The sequence below is a fragment of the Sinohyriopsis cumingii genome, chromosome 19 (assembly GCF_028554795.1).
Source record: "Sinohyriopsis cumingii isolate HCF-2022 chromosome 19, ASM2855479v2, whole genome shotgun sequence".
In the NCBI taxonomy this organism is placed as follows: Eukaryota; Metazoa; Mollusca; class Bivalvia; order Unionida; family Unionidae; genus Sinohyriopsis; species Sinohyriopsis cumingii.
Window position 1 is genome coordinate 24,357,106 of NC_142979.1, and position 26,852 is coordinate 24,383,957.

At 35.1% G+C, this 26,852-nt stretch overlaps 1 protein-coding gene across 1 annotated transcript; it reads right to left on the reverse strand.

Annotated features, from left to right (window-relative positions):
• Positions 1–3,225: 3,225 nt before the first annotated feature.
• On the reverse strand, positions 3,226–16,282 carry LOC149775296 (uncharacterized). Its single transcript, XM_089943340.1, has 2 exons — positions 15,915–16,282; positions 3,226–5,816 (listed from the first exon to the last, which is right to left on the reverse strand). The coding sequence occupies exons 1-2, from the start codon at positions 16,205–16,207 to the stop codon at positions 5,660–5,662; spliced, it is 450 nt and encodes a 149-aa protein (XP_089799466.1). The 5' UTR covers positions 16,208–16,282; the 3' UTR covers positions 3,226–5,659.
• Between the last annotated feature and the right edge of the window lie 10,570 nt (positions 16,283–26,852).

A 26,852-nucleotide genomic window follows, 5' to 3' on the forward strand; every position in this document is an offset into this window, starting at 1 on the left:
ATTATACAATATCCTGACCACTTTGCATTTCGAGTAAGTTTTTTTTGTTGTTACTTCATAATGGGTCAGGGCTCAAAATTAGCGGTAGTCCGCTAGCCCGAGGCTAGCAGATTTCCTGTTGGACTAGTAACTTTCATAATGTTAATAGTCTGATGGGCTAGTAAGTTTTGGTTATCATTAGTCAGCATTTGTTTATGCAATTCCCTAACAAAGACTTGACTTAGCAGTGGCCATTGTAAACAGTCATAAAATATTAGCATGAGAAGATGAAGTTAATTTCTGCCTCGAAAAGGTGCGTTTCTATAACAAGAATCCATCCAATTTTGTGCATTTCACTTAACAGTGCAAATTATGGTCCCATCATTAACAATGTAAGTTTGGTAATTTATCCTAATTAATCTGATAACAAATTAAATGAAACAATGATGTGGTATCACACTTTATTCACTTGACCACGGTAACAAACTACAAAGCGGTATACCACACAAAAGAACACAGCAAAAACTATTCAAAGAAATTAGTTTGCACGTTTTTTTTGTTTACGGTTCTTTCTTTTTGCTTGCTACCCAAATACTCCAACAGTCACAAACAGGAAACTACATATTTTACATTTCCATCGAAATAAGAATTAGATCAATTTATTACGATTACGTTATTGACACATCCTTTCCATACAACTACCTTTTCTATGATGATAAGAATAGTTGTTATATTTTCCCCTTACAACAATGAACAAATAATTGAATACACGTGGAGATAACCAAGCAGAATTTTCCGCCTTATTATTAATTTCAACAATACATTGAGGTTTTATCAATTAGGAACAATTACCAAACTTACGGCTTATACCGTAATTGGAGCTGTTAAATACAACATGCTGAGTGTCAGATGGCTTCGTTTGATGGGAACACACCTTTTCCAAGCTGAAACTAACACCATCTTCTGATGCTAATATTTTATAACCGTGTTTACAATAGCCACTGCTTTGAGCATGCAAAACATCCACTGAAGTTAAGTTTGTGTTAGGGAGAGGCCATTTAATTGTGGGAGGGGGCAAAGAAACATGTTTCTTGCTCTGACTTTCTTATATAAAGGACATTGTGCCATTCCTTTTCTTGCTTAAAATAATTTGCGTCAGCTATACTATAACATCTCGTATTTCAAAACAAGGCACAATTCCCTCCTTATAAGACAGGCAAAATGTGGCATTTGATAGGTGTTCAGCCACTGGGAAAAAAGCAAAAGTTGAATGAGAATGATGAGAAATAATTCTTACGATTGGGAAAAGCGTAATATAAAATTTCATTAGAAATGGACAAAAGACGGGGAATGGCTGAATTATGACGAGGAAAGGAACATTATGTGTGTAACTGGTGTACGCAATTCACAAAAAAAAAAGCACACAGAAAACATCCAGTTTTGTTGTGGGTTGTTCAAATTTTAAAATTGAATTGGTAAACGTACATGAAAGCTGTGTGACATTGTTTTGTGAACAGGACTAGTAAAGATTTGGCAGGACTAGTAAATTTCTCAATATACTAGTCCTTCTGGCTACAAAGAAATTTGTGTTAAATTCGAGCCTTGTGGGTGTATGTGTTCATCAGCCGTTTTCAAAAGGGCCAGCAAGTAAAAGAAAGTGACTGATCAATCATGAGCCATCACTATAAATGGGATTCTTGTTGCTTTTACAAAACACAGCGTGATGGAATATAGAATAGATTGGTATTCAAAATGTGACCAAGAGCTACTTTCCCTATAAGTTGTTTCTTTTTCCAACCCCCTCTTTTTCTTTTATACCTTCATGACCTGATAAGGAGGGATCTGTGATGCTAGTATTATTTTACACCATGTCAGTTCTGAAGTAATGTCAAATACTGCTTGCTTTCAAGGACAGTTATTTTGTATTCATTTTACCGTACTTATCTTTTTAGACATTTTAGTTTATATCACGATTCTTTGTTACTGCTTTAGAATCTGGGTTCTGTCTTTGAATTTGTTCACTTGTGTGAACCCTGATACTGATGTGACCATCTATTCATGTCGAGTAACAATGGCAAGATTATCAAAATGGTTGCTGTGGTGCCACACTGGATGCCCAAGTGGAAACATTTTCATTCAGGACCAACATGGCATCACGAGTTATCTCATTTAGAAAACAATATGCTGATGTGGCTTTCCATTCTGGAGTAACGATACAATTTTTAATTATCAGATCCGCATCATTTTCATTTCGGGCCAACTAGACATTGTAAGCCTTTTCATGAAGCCTAATGTTGATATGGCCATCTATTCAGAAGAGGCAATAACAAGATTTTCGAGATGGACAGTGTGACATTTATACATAACTTAGGATAAACTACACCACAGGATGTACGTATGTGCAAAGTTTCATGGCAGTCCTCCAAGTAGTTCAGGAGCAGTACTAAAAAACTTGCGCCAACAAGACATCCCACACGTTGCCAGTAGAGCTAATACTAGCAAAATGCAGGGTATGACAGAACATGATGGATAGGCACTATCCCTGATATGAGGAGCCTATTATTTTAAATATTTAGACCAAAAACTGGATGGATATCAACTGAATCTTACTCTAGTTTCTGAGCACAAAACTTTCCTTGAAAGAGATGCTAGTCCACTGCAGGTTTACTGTATGAATATTTTTCACAGAGTCATATATTTGTACACTGCTTCTTTCAATGAATATCAACATGAAAACTTCCAATGGTTGTATGTCCAGATTGTAAACAAATATAGGTGATGGTGACCCAATTTTTGTCATTGATGGTTGTAGTATTCTTCTTGAAATAAGCTCATACCAAGCCATGTGACATTACAATAGCAACAAGAGTTATCCCAAGATATCATACCAACCAACCTATTATGACTGGCATGGTCCAGCTCAGTACCATAAAAGATTGATGAATACTAAAAATGCACTGCAACATGCTTAATATGTACCAAGTTTGGATGAAATATCTTGAATGCAATGTGAAAACAGGTTCATGGACAAAAAATTAATGAACATGGCAACAGTTACAAATTATACTTATTACACATTATACTCAGAATACAAAAATTATCTGAAGGCGAACCCAAAGCACACTGTTAACACCAGACAAACAATTGATCTGAAATCAGCTTTGCAATCTGGCCGAAAAGGAATTTCAATGATACCCATTTCTTGCTGTAATTAAAGGTAGGTAAGAAAAAGATGTAAACAAAAACTTTAAACCAAAACTATTTTTTAATGAATATTTAATCTTACAGTCAACACACTAATGCAGCATGTTGTACATTTTTATGAAGAAAAATTTGGTCCCATTTGTTAGGTTAAATAATTCATGATGTCACATTGAAACCATATCTGATATGACTTCTTCAGTGACCTTGAAATAAATACACTTCACAAAAGGAAGGAACTTTCTGAAAATTACTTTCCATAACAAACAAAACGTTTATTCAGTATAACAAAAGCCAAACTAACTTCCACAAGATAACCATAATTATACCACTGATTAAATGATATGTGAAATTAACCTGTCACTGGCTTATTTCAAACCTGCAAAAATTTCAAACCTTTAACGAACCTGTAAAGCTGAAGGTTGTGACCTCCCATTTTCTTACCACAGTAGGGCAATCAAAATTGACGTTTTAGATTTTTTTCTTCGTAAGTACTTTATTTGAAACCCTAAGCAAACTGATTAATTGGATCTTCCATTCACATTTCAATATTGTGTGATATGTGAAGAAGAAAAAATCCCACAAAATACAAAAAAGTACTATCAAATTTCATTAAAAAGCAGTTATTTGATTTTGTGTTGTTCCATCTGATACCAGTCAAGTATTATCTTTGAATAAATCAATGATTTTATTAAAGGAAAATCAAATTATTGTTACACAAAATGTATATCTTAGTAGTCAAATTTAAATACACAACATATTGTATACACATGGTCCAATATATCAAATAAAAACACTGAATGATTAACAGATCCCAATATACATAATATTGTAACATATTACACTGACTGGATACACAATTCAGACATCTAATTATTAACCTATGAAGACGCTCATTTTCTACCTCAGTCATGATGGCTGAATATTCTCAACAGCAGTCTAGCAAAAAAATGACAGCTTTGGAGACCCTTACAAGCATCAACATTACAGATACCAATAAAAATTAACGGCTTTCATCTACAATAATTGATTTTATAAATAGCACTTTTCACAAAGTACAAATTTCAATCCTGAGAGTGGCAATATATAACATGGCACAAAGACAAAGTAGTACCATTATCAACAGCAGGCATTGGCCAGGCTTCTCTTGCTTTGATATAAGACAAAAAGAAATACACTTTCACGTGTTATTAATTTGAATAGAAAAGAGGTTTTAACAAAATCTTTTTGAACTAAAACTGCATGTGATGTTTAAACATATATAATCTGAATTACACAAATGCCTCAATTTAATGTAAATCAAACAGTGAAAAACCTTATTTCACATAAAATCATGCCACAAATGGCTTTGTGCTATGTAATTTGTTTGGATTAATCAGCAGAACATAAAACATGGCTCATGACATACTAGTGCATTATGCAATGGCAGATTATGGTCTATATTGTTAGTTGGACCTAACTAAGGAATCTATACGGCGTGATCGTAGAAAACCTACATATTATTAAACTTAAATCAACTAACAAAGCCAAGGTTTCATGAGTTTTTCATCAAGAATTGCCATTATTTAGTTCTAACCTAATACAAATATAATCAAATTACAACTAATTGTCTTTAAGTTCAAAAGAAAAATCCAAACTTTTCGGGGTTCAGAAAGAAAACAAAATCCAGTTTCAAGTGAATGGGATGCATTAAAAAAAGTTTTTCTCTTGGCACACTTTTTACTGTTGTTAAAGCTGTCATGGTAAAAAAATGCACAGCAGAAAAATACCATTCAAGACTGTATATGAATAGCTTGTTGGACATTTTCTCTCTTTGCGAAAGAGCATTTTGGTTCAATAGCAAAATGACCTTCATCTTATACCAGTATATGTGAATTATAACAACTCAGCCTGATGGGTGTGTAGCACTTCAATGTTGCAGCAAAGTTATATATACGTGTTTGCTTTCACAATGGGTGCATACTTTTAGGTGTTCCAATATTTCATAGGATTTTTACAAGGAAGGCTCATAATTGGTGCATATTAGGAGTGTTCTTCAGCAGAGCAGTTGCTATTTTAACTCATCAACTCATTTGCATATGAAAATCTAGAATTCTTACATGCTCCATCAAAAACAATTAGTCATGGTAAAAAAAAGAACTTTTAATCATAGTAAGTACAAAAAGAACAAATGGGATATACAAAACACACCTCTGATCTGAAATCGATTCTTTCTTAATGCAGCTATATAAAAAAAGTTGTTCTAAAAAAATGGCTGAAGGTAGGTCTGTCTACAAGGTACTCCTCACAAATATTTTAAAGTTATTGTACATTAGTAATATTTTCCAGTAATTGCAATAGAAAAATAAAGTCAAAAGCAGCTAAATTATTTTTTTAATCCTAACACCAGTTTATCTGATCATCTAGACTTGAGTGACTCCGGAGTTCTGACAGCGAAGAACCTTCCAAGGATGAGCTGCTAGGGAGGAAATGGACTCTTTCATGCCTTCATCAACTTCTTCTGGATTGAATCTGTGTCTAAATCTGACAGATCATTTGCTTGGATGATGACTCCTACTCCATCCAACTTTTTCTTTACATTCTCAAATGTCGATGATCCAAGCATTTTCCTCTTGACCTTGGCAGATTCCGGACACCTGAAAGTTAAAAAAGAGAAATCTATGAATGAGTAAAAAATGGTAATATACAATTTTCATTAATACCTTCAGTCCAATTGCTTCAAGTTCATCTATTCTTTTTATGGATGTGAGTGAACACAGATTCTACCAAATTCTATATAGTGCTCAATCCAGAAAAAAGAAAATGGAGTCGTTTACTGAAAACAAAATTGCAAATACCTTTACCTGCATATTTATTTAAACATTTATGAATACAATTGATGCTGGAGTCACAAATGTATTCCTTTCTGCAATACATATTTACTTTTCAGCACTATATTATGTAAACTGGTAATTGCAGAATCAGACGAAGTACCACAATTTCATAATGCACTAAACTAGGTCAGTTATTTTAATTAAACATTAATCTGATTCAGCTAGAACCAGAACTAACAAAACATTGTAAGAAGTTGTTTAGGAAAACCTCATGATAATATGACCATCCATTCAGGGTAGACTATTGACAAGAACTACAAAATGGCAGCTGTGACTGCCATATTAGTTATTCAACTGGCACTGGTCTTATTGGATACAAGATTGGCACTATTTTCTTTTAGGCCAGCTGGACATCACAAGAAGTTGGAGAGAAATGATATGGACATTATCAATAATTTTTTCCAAATTGATACCCATATCAATACAAGATATGACAAATTGACACAAAACAATACTTGCCCTATACAAGTTACCTTAATCTTCAGTAATAAACAATTATGAGCCATTTGCCGTTTTATTCTTTAACCCTTAAAGTGCTATAATGTTTTGCAGTACAAGATCCTTCAGTGCTTAATACATTAACCCCTGGAGGTTTTTGCCATTTTTGCCTGAAAATCGAGTAGGAAACACATTTTGAAAGCTATTTCTGAATAGACTCGAAAACACCGAATCCCCGGTCTTCTTTCAATAACATACTGCCTAGTTGTGTTATAAACATCGTTTTTCGTTGGGTATTTGACTAGCGCATTAGCAGAAGGGTAAAAGTTAGACTTGTGTTTTTTTTTTGCTAAACAGAGATATTATTTTTGTTTGGAGACCACTCTTTATTCCAAATGCCCATCTTATCCTACTTTTTGCAAAGGCTCATCTGTCTGTTTGCAGTTCATACTGGTTTGCCTTAGATCTGAGACCAAAAAGTCTCAAATCCGGACACAAAATGGGATTCCGACCACGGGCGAATTTTGCATTAAAAACAGTCGGGTCCAAAAAATGAGGTTTTTCTATCTGTATTTTGTAGTGCAACTAGATATTCCAGATTATTTGGTATCATGGTAGAGCCACGTGTCTACCTTTCTATAATACCATCCACTTTAGTGTATTATACATGACCATGATGCTATAGAGCTTGGCAATAGGCTACTACCTCCTGCCCCGTAAAGTCATCGCTAGGGGTTAATGTCTCAACAAGAATTTTTTTTTATATAATTCGTCTGGGAATTACTAAATTTGTAATTTATGTGCAATGTCAATGCACAAGTGATTAAATATGCAAGGAATATTCAAATTTTGTGACGTCATCAAAATGGACTGTTTAACACATTAACCCCTGGAGGTTTTTGCCGTTTTTGCCTGAAAATCGAGTAGGAAACACATTTTGAAAGCTATTTCTGAACAGACTCGAAAACACAGAATCCCCGGTCATCTTTCAATAACATACTGCCTAGTTGTGTTAGAAACATCGTTTTTCGTTGGCTATTTGACTCGCGCATGAGCAGAAGGGTAAAAGTTGGACTTGTTTTTTTTTTTTGTTAAACGGAGCCATTATTTTTGTATGGAGACCACTCTTTATTCCAAATTCCCATCATATCCTACTTTTTGCAAAGGCTCATCTGTCTGTTTGCAGTTCATACCGGTTTGCCTTAGACCCCGAGACCAAAAACGAGGGCAGATTTTTTAAAATTCTTAAACCCTGGCACTAAAGGATTGTTCACTTTTGCAGTCTTTGCAGTCACGTGATCAGAAGCCACACTGGTAATCCTAATAGATGTGCCGTATTCCAGTCAAGGGAATTATTTTCTGCATGTATTATTAAAGTTATATCCACAGTTACTCTTTTGCTTTCTGCTTCTTTCACAAAAGATCCTTAGTGCATGCTGTTTGAATGTGCAGATAACTTTCTAGTGCAACAAGAATTGAAGTTAAGCATCTAGACATCTTACGAAGCTCGAGGGAAATTGTGAGAACTCGCGAGATTAGGGGATATGAACCTCAAACAAAAATCGATATTCTGTATCTTGATCTGAATTTAGAATCCTTATTAACATACTATTGTTAAAGTTTTGAAACACCACAAGTTTGTATGCTTTTATCATCAAAGGATAACATGCATAGGCAGTGCATTATGTTCATTTCAATGAAAATAAGAAATAAAACGGGTTTTGACAGTGAACCAGATTAATTAAACCCAAGAAGCCAGAATTTCTCACTTTTATACCAATACAGTTCATCTCTGTCAAATTTCATAACTTCTATCTATATAAACAGGCCATAAAATGCCTTTATTTCTGATAACATGACATCAGTCCAAACACCTTTGTATTGATTAGGGTCAGTCTCTCGCTTCTTGTGTGCACTGGAATTTGTAAATCTTGCCATTTCTGAAAACACAGTCGCTATAAAATAGCTGAAAATATTCAAGAGGTGCTCCTGATCCATCAAATACTCATGCTGGACCTACATATTCGGAAAATGTGTGAACATTACATTCCGACTGAGATTTTGTCCACTGGCACAATTTAGAGGTCTTGTACACTTCGGCGAATTCAAAACCTTCAAATTCATCATCATCATCAACACTATCACACCTTTCTTGTTGTATACGTTCCCCATCTTCTTGATTTATCTTTACATTATCAAAATTGATGATATTTTCAATTTAGTCCTCAGATAATTCCAATTCATTATCAGAGGAGTCTGCCACTTTGGACGTACTTAGGTGACTTCGAATATTTCCATTTATAGATCAGAAAACCCCTTGTAAAGACCACACCTTAAAGTCTGAATGTATCCAAATGAATCAATGATATAAATATTTACTACAGAGGAATCCCAAGCATTGACCAACCAGAGAATTTATCGCCATAACAAGACAGGTATGTGAGACCGGAATACCGGTCTGTTGTGTTGAAAGGGTTAAATAGCAGCAATTAAGGGAAAAGAGGTTCAGTATTGAATCAAAGTTACACATTAACTGGCTTACAATAGCTAGCGAGATGTGCTCAAGGCTAAAGTGGGTGAACCCACTGTGCTAATTTGCATAGGTAGGACCAGGAAGTAGAAAAACACAGAATAGGTACATAAAAAAGGTGATAGATGCATGTAGAAGAACAAAAGTTATTACACATTACTGCCTTGAATGAGAATGTTTAAGCCGCTATGTATTATATTTTTGAAAAGTTTGTGAACAGTGGAAATGTTTCTTTGAAGCTGGATTTTACTGCATATATAGAATGCAAAGCATGAACATTTCAGTTTTTGTAATAGTGTTCAAGTGTAATTCATTTTTTATTAAATTTATATTCCAACTGTAGCTATAGCAATGTTATGTGACAATATAGCAAAGTTATGTGACAATATTAAAAAAGTGGATATTTTTGGCATATGGAAAATGGAGTCCAACATACTTGTCAGCTTTTCAAACACCAAGTAGGGAAATAAAATAAGGAGATTTGGACCTGCAATAGGGAGGTTTTTGTGCGATCTTCCAGGTCCATTAAGGGTGAAAGTCTTAAAGCAGAGGTGCCTGCAGATACTTTGGGGGTGGGGGACATAGTGGTCAGCCATGAAATTTTATGGATGAAGGCCAAAACATGTTTAAAGAGTGAAATTGGGTAAGGCAACTAATGCTCCCACCCCGTTGCCCCAATGTGCGACTACCCATGGGACGCGCCATTTCTTCCTGTGACAAGCCGTATTTTCCTCCAGGACAAGCCCCCTGTGCTAAACTGCATAAATATCTACAGGTTTAACTTAAGTACACAAACAATAAAGACGGGGCCCTGAGTGGCCAAGTGGTCTAAAGCGCTTTCCATTACGGATCACTGCCATTTCACCTCTATCTGCGTGGGTTCAAGTCTCAGATTCGGCTAATGTGGGTATGTGAAAAAACTTGCCAGTAGCTTCTAGTGGGTCGGAGGTTCTTTCCGGGGTTTTCCCAGGTTCTTCCTCCACCATTAATACTGGCCGCCATGTATAGCCTATTGTGTGCTGAAAAATGGCGTTAAACCCTATAACAACAACAAACAATAAAGCCAGTGACTAATTAACAGTTAATCCTTATCACTGCATTTATCTTGTGAAAAGGACTGCCCTTCGGGCACACTTCAAAGAATCCATGTTCTACAGTGTGTGTATATTAGCACAGGCAATTGATTGGCAAACAAATGATACCCTATTTTGTTGTAACTTACGATGCATAGGACTTTATTTTAACAGTTCAAACCTACAGTCACAAGTTACTATAAATGTTGCACTGTTTACTAAAAAAAATATTTACTCTGAATTAGTTCTTTTGGGACACATATACTTCATGGTATATTTTGTTCTATTCCTTCTTTCAATTTAATCATGGTAATTAAAGTTTACATATATGGTAGAGGAATACCATGTGGTAACTGGCTGAGTTTCTTTGGTGGAAATGGAGCTGCGATTCTATTTGCAGAGAAAATAACAGCATTCACAGTGATCATTCATGGGATTGAAACTAACTGGTGACAATATTATTTTTACATATATATATATATATATATATATATATATATATATATATATATATATATATATATATATATACACACCACTCCCTCAGTAACTCACGAACCTGCTTATACTGCAGGGTCAGGTGTGGCTCCCATTTTTAAACCAGAAAATACCATACAATTTGATCTGTACTAAATAAATGTTCTATCAATCGAAATTTGTGATCCAGTTCTATCTCTTAGCTCCTTTGAAGTGTAATCATCATAAATGCAATGTGTCCTCTTGTAATTAAACGTAAAATGCGCCAACCTACTGTAACAGCTATGTCTGCGAGCGTGTCTCTGAGAACCTAATTAAATGCAGACCGTGTTTTGATAACTGACTTCCAGAAATATTTGTTGTATTGTTGCACTAAATTAAAAGCTGGCTTCCTTTGTATTACTACGTTATTTATGTCTTTCGAATCAAATAAAGGAGGTGGAATAAAGGAAAAGTTTAAAGGCACGAAAATCCTACAAACTTAAAATCTAGCGGCCCTGGTCATATGTCGGGTGAACTGACTTCATCTGATCAATCAAACACTTATAAATGTTATCGTGTATGTAACATAAACTACCTTAAATTAAGCGACTCTTTCATAACTGATCAAAGATAACAAGGTATCCAAGCGAAATGAATACTTTGTAAAATAAAGAGCTTGATTTCACATATACGGACCATTGTGAGCAAGCGAGTTTCAGAGAATTCTTGAACTGGCACTTATAGATATTCTCAAGGATGGTAAGAAGTTTCATTATTACTTCCAATGAATCACGACATCAATATTGTACTAATTGAACAATACAAAATTGAGTTTCGACGTAGATGACTCACGAAATAAATGTTGCGTGTTTTTGAAAATGAGGAATCTTGTTTGGTGGTGTATCAACAGTTGGTCTAGTTCACCCACTATGTGGACTCCCAATTTGGCAGGATAATATGAACTCATTCGGCACCGATCAAGTCTGTAGGTGTGATCCGGTTTCTGCATTCATTGGCTGATCCCGCCTGTAGTCGTGAATTGTTTACTGCATTCAATGGCCGATCCCGTCTCCAGGCGTGATGAATGTGTGTTAGATACAACGTATCTGATTGGTTAGAAATGGTTTATTTGAAGAACTAAACAACTATTAAACCAATCAGAAAAGATTTTACTTTCATTTGTGGAAATTTGAATTGTTCAGAAGCAAAAGGCTAAAGTTTGAGAGCAGTTTAACTACACGTGTTCTGTTCATGAAAAATCGTAAATGATGGCGGATGGAAGAGTGATTTTTGATGAGAGCAAAAATGTGGAGTTTCTTGGGTCTGATCTTGAAATTATTGAGCAAGCTGAGGAAAGATATGTTCAGCAGTTGAATATTTTGAGATTTAGATTTGGACATAGAAGTTTCCGAGATTGAATCGTCCAAAGATGATGATGCTGACTGCGATGATGATGGAGTTCTTGCAGATAAACGTTGCACATAAGTATGTATGTAAATACTGTATAAATAAGTTGTGAAAGACTTCGACAAATAGGGAAAAAAATTACATCAATGTGTCGACAAATTCATTGGAAATAAATGGTGAAAATTTCGTGGATTTTGTTTGGATATAAGAAGAGAAATTAAGGCAAGAGTGAATGCATGTGCACGATGTTTTCAAACAGGTAAAAACAATGGGGCACAAGCAGCTAGACACAGCTTTGTGCTTCTGAGGCACATCAGCAGAGATACTGAAAACAGTGCTGGGGCTGAATGAGTTAAACACCACTGTCAGAACCAGACAAATCAAGAAATAAAAATGCAGTGACGTAATACACATTTTTTTCGCATACACATGATGGTTGTTTAAACTAGTTGTAAAATGAGGATTCAATCAATAAACAGCCCAGTTCCCTAACGACGCCCCCCCCCATGGTTTTCTCGATGCCAAAGCAATTTTTTCCCTTCAATTTTTAGAGGTCCCTCGGTAACTCATGCCTCGCTTATAGTGCAGTTTGTTTGTGGACCCCATTTTGCGTCAGTTATCGAGGAAGAGGTGTAGTACTATTGTTCAGGTTTTAAATATCTGAAATTTACGTGAATGTTTCTTCTTTAGCATATTTACCAAAGAAGAAAAAAATTTGTTGTGTGTTATCTTGCCACAACAGTATTCACAAGTGATAGAAAAAAATAAAGCATCTGTGGATTGCATATGATTTATCTATTTATGTACAGGGTTTTTCTTCTGAGAAATGAAAATTAACAGACATAATGTAATATTCGTTAGTTCCCTGCGAAAAATTGGGAGATATGAGATAGGGAGGTTGGTATTGGAAAAAAAAAAGGTCACTAGCCAGGGGTCGGAGCTTAAAAATAGTTTCCTTGAGCATTGATAGATATCAACAAATTAGTCAGATGTGATTCACACCCAAAACAATTTTTTTCAACATTTTCCTTACCTATACTTAGAGAAATTAAATAGTCCTCTTGTACAATACCAGAATTACTAGACATCATTATAGAAATACATAAAAAATATGGTTTACCTTCTTTAATCTGTATTTTCTTTACAACTGTCTGCCATTATTACTTCAACTGGTAACTACTTCCACTTATAGCCTCATTTAATAGTGTGCCATATAAGGATATTGCTGCCTTATTTGGAAATGTAAACATATAGTAAAAATATGACACACATTGTATATCAGAGAGAAGATCCAAATATGATGTAGCAAACCTTATTTGGTGAACTAAGTAATGCTAGAATTTCGTTGTGTCTGTGGACCAACTATTTTGGGGTGTGAACATACCAAAATAATTTACTTGATATAGGCTTAATAACTTTATCATCAGCCAAACTTCCTGAAAAACTTAATTCTACATTACACATTAGGCCCTGGAGGTTTTTGTTGTTTTCATCTGAAATTCGAATAGGAAACGCATTTTGAAAGCTATTTCTGAATGCATCCGAAAACACCAAATCCCAGGTGATCTTTCAATATCATACTGCCTAGTTGTGTGAGAAACATCATTTTTCATTGGCTATTTAACTCGCGCATGAACAGAACGGTAAAAGTTGGAGTTCTTTGTGGGTTTTTTGTTTTTTGTTTGCTAAATGTATCCGTTATGTTTGTATCAAGACCACTCTTTATTCCAAATGCCCATCTTACTCTATTTTTTGCAAAGGTTCATCTGTCTGTTTGCAGATCATACCGGTTTGCCTTAGATCTGAGACCAAAAAGTACACAATCCGGACACAAAATCGGATTCTGACCACAGGCTAATTATGGACAGAAAACAAAAAATCAATCCCAAAAACTGAGGTTTTTCCCTGCATTTTGTAGTGCATTAGAAATTCCAGATTATTTGGTATCATTGTAGAGCTACATGTCTACCTTTATATAATACCACCCAATTTAGCGTATCATGCATGACCATGATGCTACAGAGCTTGGCAGTAGGCTACTACCTCCTGCCACATTAACTTGTTGCCAGGGGTTAATGTGTTAATAGATTTTAACCAAAGTCATCTTTTTGTCGTTAACAAAAGTTTTCTTTGCTTCATTGTAAGGTATAGGATCAAACTGCAGCCTCAACCACTTGGAGGCTATAACTCTGAAGCTATGTTGGTGTTTGAATCCAACCAAAGGGTCAGCCCAGGGTTGCTATGGTGACAATGTGATTAAAATCATATCTCCACCATCCTATGTGAAGATATGACTGCAACCGTTTTGAGGTCATGTTCTGGTTATCTTTATTTAGCAAATGGCAATGCAGTTTTCAGAAATCTGAAAGGGAATGAAATCATTTGGCACACACTGATGCTCTACAGCCATACTTCTGAATCTCCCAATGAAGTGAAATCCTGCTGAATGGAATATGGTCCTCTCACTGGTTAAATGAAAATGATATCCTGCATTTATTTATAACTTATTTTCAGTTGGCTAATGAGTAGGCAGTATTCCATTCAGCACGACAATGGCCATGTATGGCAGTAGCGTTGGAAAATGGTCTGGCATTCCTTAAAGGTATGATAGTAAAACAAACTTTTGGATATGCATACAAAGTTGAATATGAGCTAAACATCGGTGCCAAATTTATTACACTCTGAAAATGTAGCATGAAACATCAGCTGATCGTTTATTCGTTAAGTTGTGCAAGAAAGGAATGTGCCCCGCGCCCCCGTCGTTATGATATAGTGCATGTATGGCAGGTACATTGTAAGCAACAATACTGTGGTCACTGTCAGTTCATCAAGACGGGCAGTCAAGATCTGCAGCAGCATGTCCTTGGTCGATTTGCTTTACTATAACTGCCTCAGCACTTAATAAACCATTGCTGTGCCATAAATTATAAACAATAAAATCACGTCTGCCGAATGAGAATCTAAAACAACCAGATGTAATAAATCTTCCATATTTGAAACTAGCCCTACAATGTAAGAAACAGCACGTTTTTTTTTTATTCTAGTGATGTCTTACTATGAGTTTGTATAGCATGTTCGGATGTCGGTTGACATCGGAATGAGTAATCAAAGTTTTAGGAGTATCTCACACACTTGGCAGCCAAAATCAACACTCTTCCACAAATTGATATGTAATTAATATACTTACTGTGCTGTTTTTATCCTGGTGGAATCAAAATCTGACACTAGCAAATGGATGCATTTTCATGTTTTGTTGACATACATTCGAATTTGTTGAAATGCGACGGCAGTCGAGGTATGCCAAAGTATGTTCATGTGGAGGATATGTTTCTTGAACAAGACGAAACATTGGTTACAGTACCAATAGGCATAATATATTTTGTATTCGTTTCATTAAAGAATACTATTTCAACTTAACCCGATTTTGTCATTTCTGGCTTTCATTGGTTTCCAGCCAACTGAAATGTAGGCCAATAAAACTTGGAAACAGGTCCATTTCATTTGTGAGTATTTGTTTTTTAAAGAGAGAAGACATCAAAGTAAAATCTGACTAAAAAACATAACGAGTTTACTTTGTAGAAAAGCGCCGTTATGTTAGTTGCCAGTTGAGTGAGATATTCCTGAAATTTTACTTTCGTTACAATATTAGTAGACATCAAAACACGCTACAGAGCGCCGTTAGTTAGGCAGTAAGACCCTGACGCCCAAAACATAAGTATCAGCGTCGAGGTCTTACATGTAGAACTATACTTGAAATCCGTGCAACGGTCCCATGCCAGGGAGTTAAATTCCCAAATTCTATTTTCAACTCTGGCATCCACAGCGCCAATTTCAGTAACTATAATTATTTCCTTCAGTTAAAAACCCCAAAACGACTATCTGAGCCGGCGCGACAAGTGGGTGGGGAAGACAAAAGAAAAGGGGTGGGGTTGGAAAATCACTTAATGAACTTACCACATGACCAAGATAAGTTTAGCGTTGTCAACTCCGCCTGCAGTGGTGTAGGATAGATCATATACGAAGTATCTAACGTCGTCGTCTGGAAGACTCGATTTCAGCGTGTCGAAATCCATCTTATCCCAATCCTGGGCCAAATCTTCGATAACATGTTTGTCAGTGTTGTCGAATTTCATCATTAAACATTTACTTTTAGCGCCCTGTACATCTCCATCTGTTTTTTTGGTAATCTTCATCTTTGTAAATTTTGTAAGTACATTATCATCAAGAGAAATACCGGACATAGCCATGTTGACTTGTTCGAAAGAAACCCACTTGTGATTTACAATGGAGCCGGGCGGCGTGTGCGCGGTAGGAACGAGATTTGGTGAGATTTCCGGGTAGTGCGGGCACCTAAAGGATCAGACATACATGTTAGCTGTCCTGTATGAGAAATATCCTTATATACAGTCAACAGATCGAGAGATATGGTCATTACTATATTTAAAATATTATAAATCGAATTTGTAAACACTAAGTGCTCTCAATTTGTTAGGATTACGAAGGATTCATCATAGGTCGGATTCGAGACTCTTTTGGGTTTTATAATTTGACATCCTTATATGGAATGTGAATCATCCTTATTATGCATACATTTCCTTTTATGGATACAAAGACAGGCCCAAATATACTTATTTGGTATCTTTTATTTTTAAATTATTTATTTGAAGCTTTTCTGAGGTTAAAAATATAATTCGTGCAATCATATAACTTTAACTTTCCCAGCAGAATAGAGTAAAAGATCTCAGACCTGACAGTCCCCTTATGAACGGAGAACAAACAAATAAATAAACACAAAGCAAACACTAATTTCTTTACCAGCAAGATTATATCACTAGTTTCACGTCAGACAGTTCTATCATATACCATGTGCGAATTGTTTGGCCTTTAATGTTTGTACTTTAACAGCGTTTATTTAACTTGCCCTTGGTACAACATTTAGAGTAGTTTTAGATATACATGAATTAAATGAAGATTTCTTCTTCTTGAAATCTGTTATGGCATAAATTCATATTGTCATTTCACTCAAAACCAGGTTTTGTTAGATGAAAATAAAATTATTTTTGAGAAGTTCATTTGCATATAAGCAGCAGGGCGGGTGAACAGACCACTTTGCTTGAAAGTCCATTTATGAAAAATAAAACTTCATACGAAAAAAATTATTTTAAAAAAAGTACAAACGTAATAACGTCAAAAACCGAAGCCTCTAACCGAAACTGAGAGTTTCTCCGATTGGGTTAGTTTATTTAGTGACTTTATTTTTGTCGTTCGTGTTTTAAATTGTTCATGCCTGTTTTTGTTTACCTTTCGGATACTCATGTTTGGTCGTACCCTCTCTGCTGCTGCTTAGATAAAGAATTTGAATTAAGAATTATTATAATGTCTCTTAATTCCGAGCGTGAATCAGGAAAAAAATTAAAAGACTTATATATGAAGCAAAAGAAAATCGTATAAATGAGATAATACGACGAGTTCAAAATGATTCTAAATCAGAACTATAATGAAAAAATAATGTTATTTTAACCAAAGATTTTATCAAGACGTGTACTATATAGTAACCGATGATCATGCAGATTTATAGTTATAAATCCGTGTGGAGTAGATTGTGCTTTTGAAAAGAAGTTTTTGAACTTAATCATGTCCATATCCCATCTACACCAAGTCTGATGAATGTTTCGCAGAGTAAGTTTAACGGCTCCATTAAACACAACTTAAATATTGCAGTTATCTCTGATCACATTATGTATTTGTATATATCGCTCATTTACATATATAACATCCATGCTTTTGTGTCTGTCTCGAAAAACTATCCGAGCTGGATTTGATTGTTTGTCCAGCATTACATCGTCGTAAACTAAGGGATTATTAATAAATCGATCGAGGTCATCTACATATGGGCTACATCAATTATCGTCCAATAATTTTGCATTTTCATTAAAATCTTTAAGCACATCACAGCATCGCTGATCATCTACGGATGGTGCCATTAAATATAACTTATCCCACTTGAGCCATCTCAAGCCAGCTTGACAAGCTAATGTAAAGGAACAAATCTACACCACTTCCAACTACCTTCTCTCCAGTCGACCTTCCGGACATGTTTGCAAATTTCTTCTGTGAAAAAGTACAAACCATTAGAGGTAAGCTTGACACCACAATTTCAACTGACTCGTCACCAAACAATTGGGATACAGAATTTGAGCGGCAATCCATAGCAGCATTTTAACCTGTTTGTATGGATTTCGTACGTACAATCCTGATGAAGAGTGCACCACAGTCATGTGAACTTGATCCAATTACAACATCACTGCTGCTTGAGTGCTTAGATCCAGTATTGCCTTCACTAACTGATGTTATTAATACCTCTCTCTCATCCGGGGAATTCCCATAATTTTTCAAAAATTGCCACTGTAAAGCCTCTGCTGAAGAAACCAACACTAGACCATAACGATTTAAAGAACTACCGCCCAGTTTCTAATCTCCCATTCATATTTAAAATCTTAGAAAAGGTTGTTCTATCCCAGCTTGTATCGCATCTGAATTCAAACAGTCTTTTTAGCAATGTACAATCTGCATATCGCCCTTGCCACAGTACTGAAACTACTCTTCTAAAAGTAGTTAATGACATTCTCTCTGCGTTGGATAGCGGAAAGATTACAGTCCTCACCCTCCTTGATTTGTCTGCAGCATTTGACACAATAGACTATGGTATATTACTTCACCGTCTCCAGCATGTATTAGGCATTCATGATACAGCCTTACTGTGGTTCAAGTCCTACTTGGTCAACAAGACATAACTTGTATCTGCAAATGGAATACACACCAGCCCAGTTGATCTATGTTGTGGTGTTCCACAGGGGTCTGTTCTTTGACCTATTCTCTACATTCTGTACACTCAGTCGCTCTCAAGTGTCATAGATCATCATCCAGTGTCTCACCAACTGTACGCTGATGACACCCAAATATACAAATCTAGCCACCCAACTGAAGTTGATGCTACCATCCAAGGTGTAGAGAGGTGCATTTCTGATGTGAAATCATGGATGACATGTAACAAGCTGCAGATGAATGATGATAAAACTGAGGCCATTCTGATCACAACACAAAGACTTTCTCATTCACATCTTTTACATCAAACAATAAATGTTAGCAACACCAACATTAAATTCACACAATCAGTACGAAACCTAGGTGTTACTCTGGACAGTACTCTCACATTCCACCAACATCTCATGAACATATGCAAGGCTGTATATCTTGAACTGAGACGCATCAGCTCAGTTCGCAAATATCTTTCAGCTGATGCCACTAAAACACTTGTCTTTCATTAGTACTTTCTAGACTGGACTATTGTAACTCAGCTTTGTCTGGTTCATCTAAATATCTGCTACAGAAACTTCAAAAAGTTCAAAACACAGCTGCTCGGATCATACTTAAGAGTACCACGATCAGAGCATACCTCCCGCTGCTCTATACCCTACACTGGCTATCCATTCGATCCAGAAACAAACACAAAATTTGTTCTCTGTGCTACGTTTCACTGTCGGACTCTAGTCAAACATACCTATCCGACCTCACCAATGTGTAGACACCAGCAAGATACTTACGCTCCTCTTCTGACAATCGTATACTCATTATTCCAAGTATGAAAACAAACTCATATGGACAGCGTTCTTTTGCATACCATGCCCAGAAACGTGGAATGAAATGCCCACTGAACTTAGACACAAAGACACAGTGATCACATTCAAGAGGGTCCTCAAAACTCACTTTTTTCGACTGCAAGAACAAACTTAAAGCTTAAAGACCTAATAATGTTTCCTACCTTAAATATTCTCAGCATGTTTTTTTAATAATGTTTTCTAATATCGTGGTGTTTGTTTTTGTAATCATATCATTATATTGTTATTTTATTTTATCTTATAGTGTTGTCTAATGTTGTAATGCGCTTAGAGCTTCTAAAGATTAGGCGCTATACAAAGTCCTCATTATTATTATTGTTATTATTATTATTATTTTAAATTAAGCAGTGATTGTGTTTTACCCGATCCGGATGGACCTATTAGTATCATTCTGATGGGATTCGGAATAACTGAAATATGTTTCACTGGTTCTTGCTTTCGTGTTGCTGACAAATCAATGAGATCCATGTTGTACAAATATACTAAATAATATGGACCTATATTGCGCTCGATGCAGAGCATCCACCCCAACAAGCTGATTAACAACAATAATTTAAAAAAATAATAATAAAAAACGTGCAATTACAGGTAAATCAGTAAAATGTGGTACAAAAATATATATTTATCTCTGGACACAAAATGTCTGGTGGAGATATCCCTGCTTCATCAGTAAAATTACCAAGAGCTCCATGGGCTAAATAATCATGAGAAAAAACATCTTCCTGGATATTATTATTGTGGGCCTGGAACTCGGCTTCATATCAGACTTGACGAACGAGATCAACCAAATAAGGATTTACAACAACGACATTTTGCAGATGTGAAGTTGATTCAGTCGTTAAATTCCATTTTTTTTAAATCTCTCAGAGAAAAACTTGCAAGCTTCCTAGTAAAATCTGCAAGGAAAAGTAAACTAGTGTTAAGGGCCGGTAATTAATCAACCGATTATTAAAATAATGGAATCGATTCATTATAGCTCAAGAAGATTTTGAAGGGGTAGAGCAGCGATTAGTAAACTTGCTAATGCAGCAAATGCCACACGTTCTGTTGCTGCAAAGTGGTTGGCACGACAGGCAATATGGCAAATTTCTATCACCACCTAAAATAATTCAGTATGCACATTTTGATGTCAACGCTCCAAATGAAGTTCATCAAGCAGATATTTTATTTTTATCACACGATACCATTAAAATTGTTAGACGTCAATCACGTACATACAAATACTCGTTGACTGTCGTTGACGTTGCAAGTAGATATAAAAAAAGCAGAGCCACTATCAACTAAAACAGCAACTGAAATTTCTTCTGCGTTAGAACGAATTTATCAACGAGGACCCTTGCAATGGCCACGGTTGCTGCAGGTTGATCCTGACAAGGAACTTCTGGGTGCAGTATCATCTGTGATAAAAAAACATAACGTCAAAATCAGACGAGGACATATCTCAGTTCATCACGATCAGACAATTGTTAAACGATTCAATCGAACACTTGCTGAGAGATTGTTTGGATATCAGTATGCAAAATAAATAATTCAGAAACACAAGAGATCTCGTGAATGGGTTGCAAGACTACCAAGTGTGATAGCTGCGTTAAATAATGAAATTACTCGTGCGATTTCTATGTAACCTACCAATGCGATCACAGAAAAAACATATGCCAATACAACGACATGTCTTTTCAAAACAACCAGTACTAGGTAATGTGACTGTGAGATATTTATATGAACCTGGTGAACTTGAAGGTGGTAAAAATTAAGAGCGACTGATCCTATTTGGAGTATTACGACACAAAAAATGTCCAGCTTGGTAAGATCCACGGGTAGACCTGCAATCTACAGAGTAGATTCAATTGCTCCTCAACGTGGATTTGTACGTGAACAATTACAATTAATTCCTGAAAACACACAATTAGGCGTTCACTTTTGTAAACTAGCACCTCTATGTCAATTACACTCAAGACAGGTCAGCATCACATTTTCGCGTGTCTAACCAAAATTACACTTAATTATGTCTACGGTAAATTGTCATGGATTATTATTTGTATACTGCCACAACATTACTGTGTTACAGCTTGCACAGTGACTATTTTCCTGTTGCTTCAGCGTCATGATAAATTCAACATCAATATTAAAGTCACGTTTATTTTTTTTGTAACATTGTTTATAACTAACTCATTTTTTTCTTACTACATCATTATCAATAACATTATCGCTATTACCAGCAGTTTCTATAAAGTCTATAATAACCCTCCGCAGCTGAGATATTCTTCTGACTCGAGAAACTGCGAGATAAACTAAATTTGACCATTCGATACTATCATCAACAATCCAAATATTGGTATCAGAAATATTTAATCCTTGTGATGTCAGAATCGTTGTAGCATATCCTAGAGTCCACGGAGTTTTGTCCATCGTTCACGCGCTCTCAACAACACTGACAGGAACTAAAGCACTATCATTTAACACAAGATTTTGTTTTTCTGACGATCCTGGTATATCAACTTCGACATTCTGTCGTCGCGTATCTGCTGGTCGATAACACAATGGTACAGGTAGATTTGAAAAAATTTCTTTATGTAACATAAATAATTGTTGTTGAAGTGTATCACTAACTATCTTTCTACTTGCAACTATCAAATAATAATAATAATAATAATAATAATAATAATAATAATAATAATAATTAATAATAATAATAATGAGGACTTTGTATAGCGCCTAATCTTTAGAAGCTCTAAGCGCTTTACAACATTAGACAACACCTATATCATAAAAAATATATATAATGATATGATTACAAAGACAACACCATGAAATTTGAAAACATAGAAGAAAAAAAAAACATGCTGAGAATATTTATGGTAGGAAACATTATTAGGTTTTTAAGTTTGTTCTTGCAGTCGAAATAAGTGAGTTTTGAGAGCACTCTTGAATGTGATCACTGTGTCTTTGTGTCTAAGTTCAGTGGGCTAAGTTCAGTGGGCAATTCATTCCACGTTGCTGGGCCCTGGTATGCAAAAGAACGCTGTCCATCTGGTCTCCATAAATTCCAAAAAGTGTTTATAGGAGTTTCTGAAATTGTCTCACGCATTATTTCGCACTTATTTCTTCATAACAATCAACAAACATTTTTAGCCATTTATATGGAGACAATCCAACAAAAGGTGACAGTTGACCATGATCGCCACACATTATTACAGCAGTATTTTTGTCAACAACAATCAATAAATATTTTAATCGTTTCTAATAAAACGGTACATATTTCATCCCAGATAATAATTAGCGGAATATATGTTTCACCCATTCGTTCAGGAGTCCATTTATCACCCTTCCACCGAAAGAAGCTACAATAAGTATTACATTTTACCCCTCTCTCTTTCATTTTTCTGGAGAGTCTATGTGTAGGTGTTAATACAACCATATCAAAAGAGTTTGAAGAACCCTGACGAAATAATTCGATCACATGTGTTGTTTTTCCTGATCCACCTGGTCCGTTTATAAAACTTGTTTTATGTCTGGCAACAGGATCATATACCGATGGGGATAATAATATTGTTTCTTTAATATTTTCACAATAAGTATTTTTACACTCGACATCAGCTCTTTCATCATAATAGTGTAGTTGTTCTTTTTTCAATCTCCATCCACCCCATGATGATTCAGTGCCGATATTTAGTCGTTTTAACAAATATGCATGTTTATTATCGGTATAAAATGAATCAGTCGCGACTCTAATGGCTAATTTAGAGAATCTATTCACCATCGACCATATATTTATTGAAACATACGCGAGCATCGAAGATCTTAAATGAGTATAATGTGGTGCGTCGCCATCTATGTAACATATATATATATATATATATATATATATATATATATATATATATATATATATATATATATATATATATATATATATATATATATATATATATATATATATATATATATATATATATATATATATATATAATTTGTTTTCTTGTATCGGCGATGATAAAATCTAATTCAGTATCGTCAGTAATTAACCCACAACAGCTTCGTTTATGATTATGTAAACCGTCTTGCGTAAACTTTCCAATTATCTTCTTCTACTGAGATCCTTTGCTTGTTTATTTTCATGAGCAATCTTATCTTCATCCTCAAATGGATCCAAAAAAATTCTTTCATCTGGTAACCAAACTTGTTTTTGTTAACGACACTACATTAATATCTCACTCACTGTTAACAATTTTAAAAAATCCTGAATCAAGCATGTATCATAACAATACTTTTGGTACCCACATTTCCTCTGAAAAATATTTACTAAACCAGACATAAAAAATCGGATGAAGATTTTCTGCAAGCTTAAATGATGCAATTCGTGCAAAATCCGTAACGTTGAAATCTGGTAGCGGTCCGTTTAGAGAAACTCGAATAATTTCAATGATTGGATGTCCAAATCTATTAAAATATTCTGAACATTCTCCCATTCCAAGAAAACTTCCAGGATAACAGGCTGATATATCAAATGACATCATATTTCTGTAATCGTATTTGGTATTCCATACTCCGACATGTCCCATAGTCGACACAACTTGATATTACATCATCGATAAATTTAAACCGAGTCGGCTTCCACCAACTTTTCTCTCTGGCGAAATAAGCTTAGACAGATTAAACAGTTAAACAAGTACCAAGTAAATGTTCACACTCGCTGGTATATGTTAACGCAAGATCTTTCATATTTTATATGAAGAGACTCTGTTCGATAAATATTACCGTTAGGTCTTACAAACTCATCAAATCTGCACTTTTCTTCGATGCAAATATTTTCATTAGGCATTAATATCAGATCACTATCATCTTCAGAGCTTTGTAACAACCATACAGGTACAGGATCACTTGTACGAATCTAATTAATAAAATCGAAAATATTTCTTTGATAAAATTTAACTGTTCTATCTCGAGGAAATATTATCACCACCCACGAACGCTCATGATCAATATTTGTCGGAGCTCCTTTCGATTTATATTTTGATTCGTACAAAATCTCTCCGGTTATTGTTTTAACATTATTGGGAATTTTCATTTCTTTTCCAGTTCAGCAACGTCTTTTTAGATCGACGCTTCAGTATCTTTAACTGTTTCTGCCCAGTCCTTAAAAAAAAATTACGTCTTAGATCAGTTAGTTTATTTCCACGTATCGCGTTTATGAAATGTTCTGTAATTCGCTCGGCTACACAATGTATTTTTTAAAATTTTATTGGTTTTAGGTCATGAACGCTAGGTTTATCATATATCGGATTTATTGCATCAATAACTGCAATTACAGGATACGCTCGTTCATAATACGGCTTATCAATACCAGTCAACATTCCTGGTTCGGAATTTTTATTTAACGTAACAATATTTCCAGTGTGAAGACGGACAAGGTCACGTTTGTCACGATAATCCAAGTATCATCTACTTTCGCAATATTTTTTTTTTAAAAAAGACATCTTTTGATTGTCGAGATAATTTAATAATCGTCGCCGCTCGTTGGTAATTCTCTGTAGCATCGATAACACCTTTGGTGTCGCGTATAATTCTGAATGCTGACCACACATGAATATAGAATGATTCAAACAAAGATTGGCTGTAGGTGGCTTATGATAGGTACTACAGTTCCCTGTAACAAAGCTTGCATAAACGAATTATGTGAACTTCACTTACAAAGTGTACGAAGAGGAAGTCTAGGACCAGAACCGTGTTTGAAGTGTGGTGTTGGGGTTAGAGGTGACACACAGTTATGTGTGCACTGTGGTGGTAAAGATTACATTGAGCTGAAACGATATTATGATAAAAATATAACACTGACAATAATGAAAAAGGCATAAAAAATGCTGAAGATTATCATGCCAGATTTTCAAAATAACTATCTAGACAAATAATATTATTATATTAAATGGAGCAAAATGAATTTGTAAAACATCCTATCATCAATGATTACGAGGCATCTCGTGATGGTATCATCAGGCACTGTTGACTATAAAAACTAGCCTGTTCTGTCATTAATACTGGCTATCTCAAATTTATTGCTGGGGGAAGAAACATCATCTCTCTCATAAATTTGTCTATGAGTGTTTTCACGAGGTAATTGAAGATGGCCTTGTGATTGATGATATCAACGGCAGAAAACTTGATAATTCCTTGTGTAATTTACGAGCTGTTACACAAAGTCAAAATAGCAAATTTTGAGATACTTGGAGATATAAAAAAATTGCAAGGAGGGTTATTAAAGCTGTAAATACAGATACTGGGAAACAAATAATATTTCAATCAATGAATGAAGCTGGAAAATATTTTGATATTCACCCAAATTTGTTAAAAAACGTCGCGAATAAAATACACAAATCAGCATTTTAGAAGAAATATAAACAAAAAGTAACATTTAAGTATCTCCCGATTGTGTTAGATACAAACATATGAAGGCAGGTAACTCTGTCAAGCTAGAGGTAGAATAATTAAGTAGCTACCTTGCTAGTTACTGCGTGATATTTTTTTCGTCATCATTCAGTACTTAACATGTATGTGTCTAATTACTGTTAGTTGAGTAACGTATGTCTTTTAGATACATTTTCGAGCTCGTGTGAACAGTGATGATGCTGCAATCCCTAATTACAGAGCACTCGCTGTTATACTCAGTGATAAAGGGATGTTACCTGAAGGTTAACGATTAGTAACACTTTTATAATTTCATTTCTGATAGTTGCACTTGATACATTTGAGTCTCTGATTCTGCCGCCGTCAGTAAATACTGGAATGTTATCCGTGGAAGCACCGAGAACTCTACGAACTATGTCGACCCACATAATGTTACCCGTCTTTAAAACACCGTATTTATCCTGAAAAATAACAACTTCATCCCGGTCAACTCCAGAAAGGTTCATAAGATCAGCAAGATCATCTCTAGTAGCATAATTCGACAAATCAATATCATCTTTTTTCTTTTTGATAGAAGAAGATCTTCAATATATATCAACCATTATATAATTAGTAATTTTTTAAAAAGAACTCATGTACGCATGTATGAGGTGAATCGGAAGATTTTGATATTGCGTCTAGTACTACAATTACTCCACGGCCACATATTTTTAATCCACATTTCTTTGCTGATTTTGATTGAAGCTTTTTAATCTGGCCAGGAGTCACATTGACACTAACATTATAAATATCATGAGCGATTGAGTTACAT